Source organism: Nerophis ophidion, linkage group LG13 (genome assembly GCF_033978795.1).
Source record: "Nerophis ophidion isolate RoL-2023_Sa linkage group LG13, RoL_Noph_v1.0, whole genome shotgun sequence".
Classification (NCBI taxonomy): domain Eukaryota; kingdom Metazoa; phylum Chordata; class Actinopteri; order Syngnathiformes; family Syngnathidae; genus Nerophis; species Nerophis ophidion.
The window spans coordinates 19230408-19237192 of NC_084623.1; the positions used below are offsets into that span (position 1 = coordinate 19230408).

The 6785-nt window shown below is 43.1% G+C and overlaps 1 protein-coding gene across 1 annotated transcript; it reads left to right on the forward strand.

Moving 5' to 3' along the window:
* Positions 1 to 381: 381 nt before the first annotated feature.
* Positions 382 to 1564, forward strand: LOC133564909 (aerolysin-like protein). The gene is made up of 2 exons (XM_061919442.1): positions 382 to 865; positions 954 to 1564. Exons 1-2 carry the CDS (start codon positions 383 to 385, stop codon positions 1422 to 1424), a joined length of 954 nt encoding a protein of 317 aa, XP_061775426.1. The 5' UTR covers position 382; the 3' UTR covers positions 1425 to 1564.
* The last annotated feature ends 5221 nt before the right edge of the window (positions 1565 to 6785 follow it).

Below are 6785 nucleotides of genomic sequence, written 5' to 3' on the forward strand. Positions count from 1 at the left end.
AAAATCAGTATATAAAAAATGTTTGTTGCTTCAAACCTCACTTTAGGCAAATTAAGACTGAAAGGCCTCATTGACTGGTTCTGAGACAGGATTGATTGCTTCAGTCTGAATTTTTATAAACTACATTTTCAAACACTGGATTTTAAATATATATACTTTTTAAATACAGCGTTTGCTCACATATTTTTATTCAATGTAATTTGTTAGCATAATTTGATGTAAAAAAAAATAAAAAATCAGTTCACAAACACCAAAGGCAAAAAATTCCCTTACATAAAACAAGCTTTTGTAATAAAGACACAAATTAACCTCCATACAAATCTTCAGGAAGTCCAGTAAATCTGAATATGGCTAAGAACATTTCTGTTTCAGGCTATCAAACATGTCGACTAGGCTTCATATCGTTGGTGGAAAGGGAGGAGATCCATTTGCTTTCCATGGCCTTAACAATGGTGCCACCCTCAAGAAGATTGGAGTGGCAGTGGGCGGCTGGCAGATCCACGCCGTGCGGGCCGAACTGACCGACGGGCGCGTGAAGACTTTTGGGAGAGCAAACACTTTCAGTGAGTTTACCTTCCTCCCTGGCGAGCGCATCGACAAGCTGTCCCTGTGGGGCAACGGTGCCGGGTCACGCCTCGGTGGCATCCGACTATGGACCAGTTTTGGACGCGAATTCTTTGAGCACATGAATGGCTGGCCCATGAAGACCGAGTATTCTATGGACGTGGGGTCTGGCGTCTGCCTGGGCTTGGAAGGGAGACACGGCCATGACATCGACAGTATGGGATTCCTCTTCATCAGTCCCATCAAGTCGTCTGTGCTGACCAACTTGACTTATTCCGGCCTGGCCATGTACAAACCCCAGGTGAGTGGTGCTACGTGTGGCTTATCTCAGTCCTATACAACTATACAATATGCATCTTTTTGTGTTTTTCTGTGTTTGTTTGATCAAGGTGACGAAAGAATACATCAAATCGGTGGCATATCGCAACAACACTACTGAGACTCAAGAGCAGAAATGCACGTACAGCAGATCTGTGACCAAGAAAACCACCTGGAGCACCACCAACAAGATTGAGTCCACCGTCAGCATGACCGTTTCAGCAGGGATCCCAAAGCTGGTGGAGGTGTCTGGTGGGTTTAGCTTGACCGTGGGAGCGGAGCACTCCAACTCAGTGAGCCATCAGGAGACCATAACAGAATCAGATGAGGTTAGTGTGAAAGTCCCGGCAGGAAAGACTGTCAACGTTGAGTTGTCGGTGGGACGAGCAAACATCGACCTGCAGTACTCGGCCTTAGTCTGCATCACAACCATGGATGGCCACACGCTGAATTTACCGTCCACTGGCAGCTACACTGGTGTGGCTTACACAACAGTGGATATAAGTACCACTGAGTCTGGCACAGTTATGAATGCTGAATGAGATGTATAAACATCTTACTGTGCACAATTTTCATATTGATTGCAATGGTTTGATTGCTAGTCATAGTAACTTGCTAAGTGGATGACCGTCACAGATCACACACTCATCATCATAAACCTGGTTGTGTTTCCATGTCCATCCTAGACCTTGTAAAACAAAATATTAAAATAAGTCTGTCAAGCTGGTCCCATTTTTAATGTGTCTGTTTAGTAAACCCTCATTACAACTTTCAAATGTTTTCCTGGAATACTTTAGTCAAAAGATTTTCATTATTATTTCTGACTCATCAAACTAGCAACCTTTTGCAGACATAACAGCTGAACACACTTAGTGGAAATCAAATACTGTTTGAGAAGCTCTTCTCTACACAGTCATAGATGTTCCCACACATTTGTTGCTTTGTTTTCACCATATCAATCAATCAATCAATCAATCAATCAATCAATCAATCAATCAATCAATCAATCAATCAATCAATCAATCAATCAATCAAAGTTTATTGTGTAGCCCTTAATCACAAGTGCCCCAAAGGGCTTCACAAACCACAACAACATCCCCTGGTCTGAACCCACAACTGGGAAAGGAATAATTCCAAAAGCACAGGATGGGAAAAAGAAAAAAACTTGAGAATGGACCACAGATATTAAATTATTACATCCTTATAGTATGAGGGTGTGACAGTCTTTCACTGTCGTCCGGGTTCCTTGGACCACCAAGCACAGACATGACTGCGAGCAGCGTTGTGACTTCTTTTATTTTTTCAAATAAACCTCAGTCTGTCGTCGGGTCGCTTTTCAGCTCCTCCTCCACTGCTCGCTCTTCGGTCGCTTTTCAGCCGCCCACGTCGTCGTCGTCTGCGTCTCGCTCTCTGTCGCTTTCGCTCTTCATGCACTGCTGGCTCTCCAACTTCTTCCGCCCCGTCCTCCTTTGCTGCCACCCTTTTACGCACTGCCAGGTGATTATAGAATTGTGCCCAGCTGGGCGATCCACGCACCTGACATTTATTTCGGTGCCGATCCTGGCGCGCCCCGCATCGCTGCTGGTTCGCCGGCCATGCCTCCTCGGCACCATCTCAGAGTCGGCCCCGGCGTCCCCAGCCTCGCTGTCGGTCTGCCGGCCACGCCTCCCCACATTCCTCTATCGCCAAACGCAAGCCGGGATTCTGACCGGCTGAGCATACTCCCCGCCCCATTTTTGAGGGAGCGGGAAATTAAGATGGCCATGTCCACCTGTGTTCCTGGTCGTTTCACTTGTTCTTCTTTTGCTTCCTCTTCATTTTATTTGTCTTTGTCTTCTTTTTCTTTTTCTTTTTCCTTCTTCTTTGTGTTTTCCTTCTTCTTTGTCGTTTTCTTCATCTTTGTCTTTATATTTTTCTTTGTCTTTATCTTTTTATCTGTCTTTATCTTTATCTTCTTCTCTGTCTTTATCTTCTTCTTTATCTTTATTTTCTTCTTTGCCTTCTTCTTCTTCGTCTTCTTCTTCTTCTCCTTCTCCGTCTTCTTCTGGTTCTTCTACTTCTTGTCCTTCTTCTTCTCCTTTTTATTCTCCAACATCACCTTCTTTACCAATTTCTTCAACAACTTCGGGGGGCCATTCAAAACCCCCCAACCCCCCTTGCCCACACCTGGTCCACCAACACCTGTCGGCTGCTTGCTGCGAGGCCGGCGAGAGCGCCTACGAGAGCCCACAGGTGATCTTCCTCCCCCGCCTCCGGTGGTCCACCCAGGTTGGGCGCCAAATGTGACAGTCTCTCACTGTCGTCCGGGTTCCATGGACCACCAAGCACAGACATGACTGCGAGCAGCGTTTTATTTTTTTTCCAATAAACCTCAGTCTCTCGTCGGGTCGCTTTTCAGCTCCTCCTCCACTGCTCGCTCTTAGGTCGCTTTTCAGCCGCCCACGTCGTCGTCGTCTGCGTCTTGCTCTCTGTCGCTTTCGCTGTTCATGCACTGCTGGTTCTTCAACTTCTTCTGCCCCGTCCTCCTCTGCTGCCGCCCTTTTACGCACTGCCAGGTGATTAGAGAATTGTGCCCAGCTGGGCGTTCTACGCACCTGATATTTATTTCGGTGCCGATCCCGGCGCGCCCCGCCTCGCTGCTGGTTTGCTGGCCATGCCTCCTCGGCGCCATCTCGGAGTCGGCCCCGGTGACCCCAGCCTCGCTGTCGGTCTGCCGGCCATGCCTCCCCACATTCTTCCATCACCAAACGCAAGCTGGGATTCTGACCGGCTGAGCATACTCCCCCGCCCCATTTTTGAGGGAGCGGGAAATGAAGAAGGCCACGTCCACCTATGCCCCCGGTCTTCTCTTCATTTTTCACTTGTTCTTCTTTTTCTTTTTCTTCCTCTTCATTTTCTTTGTCTTTGTGTTCTTTGTCTTTTTGTTTTTCTTTGTATTTTCCTTTTTCTTTGTGTTTTCCTTCTTCTTTGCCTGTTTCTTCTTCTTTGGCTTTATCTTCTTGTTTGTCTTTATCTTCTTCTCTGTCTTTATCTTTTTCTTCTTCTCTGTCTTTATCTTCTTCTCTATATTTATCTTCTTCTTCTTGTTCTTCTTCTTCTTGTCCTTCTTTTTCTTCTTCTTCTTGTCCTTCTTTTTCTTCTTCTTGTTCTACTTTTTCTTCCCCAACATCTCCTTCTTTACCAATTTTTTCAACAACTACGCCAGGTGATTATAGAATTGTGTCCAGCTGGGTGATCAACGCACCTGACATTTATTTCGGTGCCGATCACGGCGTGCCCTGCCTCGTTGTCAGTCTGCCGGCCACGCCTACCCAAAGAGGGTCATATATTTTTTCATGTAGACAAATCAACAACGTAGAGACGTCACCGATTGATGTATAGAAGAGTGGTCCACCCTGGGTCACAACTTTGAACAGCTAGCACTTCTTCCAGTCTGATACCACTCCAAAGATCATCTGTGGCCACCTCGTCATGCAGGAGAAGGAAAGCAGAAAAGGAAAGCGGCAGGTCAACTGGTCCAAACAAGGGATCTATCCAAAAGCTAGAGTATATAAAAGAGTTGTAAGGTAGGACTTCAATGCTTCCGCTGAGGTGGCATCTCTAACTTTTCCCAGTAGGGTATCCGAGAGTCCTAGAGCCCGAGTAGAAAACGCTCAGGGCCTGCAGACTTTTATGGGCCCTGGAAATATTATGCCCAGTTAATCCCAAACATAAACTTTAAGTAATAAGTAACTTTTTGAGCCCTATTTTAGTGGTCTGAAAAGGCAACCGTGAAACACGAAAACCTAAGTAGCGTAATGAGGGGTTCTCTGTTGCTTTTGCGGTTACACCAGTGTTCATTTTGACAGCAGTTTTCAATTTAGTTTTAGTTATTGTCTTTTGACGAAAATGTATCAAGAGTTTTAGTCTAATTTTGGTCGTCTAAAATGATTTAATTTAGGCCAGTTTTAGTCATTAAAATTACCCAACATTCTAGTCAGCTAAAATTACAGTATATTTATTCAACTAAAATATAAAGTAATCAATAGCGCTATTTGTATTGCTATTTGTATTGCTCCATCTGTAGTGTAATAATGCTCATTGTCATTTTTGTATTATTATTTATTTCGCTAACTGCTTCTTTGCTATCACTTTTACCATCATATTTGAACATATCGTATTTGCTGATGTTGCTCTATTATTGTTATTGTTGTTGTTATTGTTGTGTTTGCTGTTGTTGTTTTTGTCTCTTTGTCTAATCCCCCTCTTATTCCCACAATTTCCCCTTCTGTCTTCCTTTTTTTCTCTTTCTATCCCCTCCTGATTTGTCCCGGCTGCACCAAATGATAATATAAATACATTTAATAAAGTCAAATAAAAATAAGGCAACGAGAAAAGTATCCTACACTTCTCTTTTGTAAAGTAAATCTGAACAGGCGATATGGGCATCTACATCAACTACAGTATATGATTTGCCTGAAAAGCTGGACAGGACACAAAAAAAAAAAAGTTGTCCCGATACCAATAATTTAGTACCGGTACCGGTACCAAAATGTGTATCGTTACTTTTCGATACCTTTCGATACATTTCCAAATAAAGAGAACTACAAAAAATCTCGATATTGGCTTTATTTTAATACAAAATTTTACAACACGTTAAAGGCCTACTGAAACCCACTACTACCCACCACGCAGTCTGATAGTTTATATATCAATGATGAAATATTAACATTGCAACACATGCCAATACGGCCTTTTTAGTTTACTAAATTACAATTTTAAATTTGCCGCGGAGTTTCTTGTTGAAAACGGCGCGGAATAATGACGCGTATGATGAAGCGTGTTTGTGACGTCTCGGGTTGTAGCGGACATATTAGCTCAGCACCACACACAGCTAAAAGTCGTCTCTTTTCATCGCATAATCACACAGTATTTTTTACATCTGTGTTGCTGAATATTTTGCAATTTTTTCAATTAATAATGGAGAATACAAATAAGAATGCTATTTGGTGGAAAGCGGTGGATTGCAGCTGCCTGTAGCACCGAAACACAGCCGGTGTTTCTTTGTTTGTTGTGAAGCTTTAACACAGAGCGGTCAAGCGAACATGTTTCTCTACGTCAACCAGCAGGTTTTTGGAAAATTGTGATATTAAGTCGGCTTTTACCGGAGACTTGAGCGGATTATGCGACCTCCTCCTGCAGCTGTCAAAAAGGCAGCTGTGATCTTGGCTCCTCCATTGGCTTCTCTCAGAGACACTGGTGGTCACCGCAGCCCTCTGACTTTCAGGTATAACTTTATAATCTCACTAAAACACTATTAACACAATAAGCAGATAAGGGATTTTCCAGAATTACCCTAGTAAATGTGTCTATTAACATCTGAAATGCTCCCACTGTCGCCTTTTATTTTATTTATTTTTTTTTATTTTTTTTTGTGATTCACTCTAACTTTCCTCATCCACAAATCTTTCATCCTCGCTCAAATTAATGGGGAAATTGTCATTTTCTCGGTCAGAATCGCTCGCGCTGCTGGCGTCCATGATTGCAATCAATGTGCGGATGTGAGGAGCCCTCACACCGGTGACGTCAAACGCACATCGTCTGCTACTTCCGGTACAGGCAAGACTTTTTTATCAGCGACCTAAAGTTGCGTACCTTATCGTCGACGTTCTCTACTAAATCTTTTCAGCAAAAATATGGCAATATCGCGAAATGATCAAGTATGACACATAGAATGGACCTGCTATCCCCGTTTAAATAAGAAAATCTCATTTCAGTAGGCCTTTAAACACTCACAGTCAAAGAACCCTTTTAGAAGGTTAAAATATAAATTAAATGGCATTAAACACATTGGGCTATTCTTGTTGCACTCAAAGAACAATTTACAATTTTCTATATTACATATAGTCTGTCGTAATCAAGGA

Coding starts and splice junctions, on each gene's coding strand:
- LOC133564909 (XM_061919442.1), top strand. CDS start 383: ATGTCGACTAGGCTTCATATCGTTGGTGGAAAGGGAGGAGATCCATTT. Junction 866..953: donor TGGCCATGTACAAACCCCAG/GTGAGTGGTGCT, acceptor TGTTTGATCAAG/GTGACGAAAGAATACATCAA.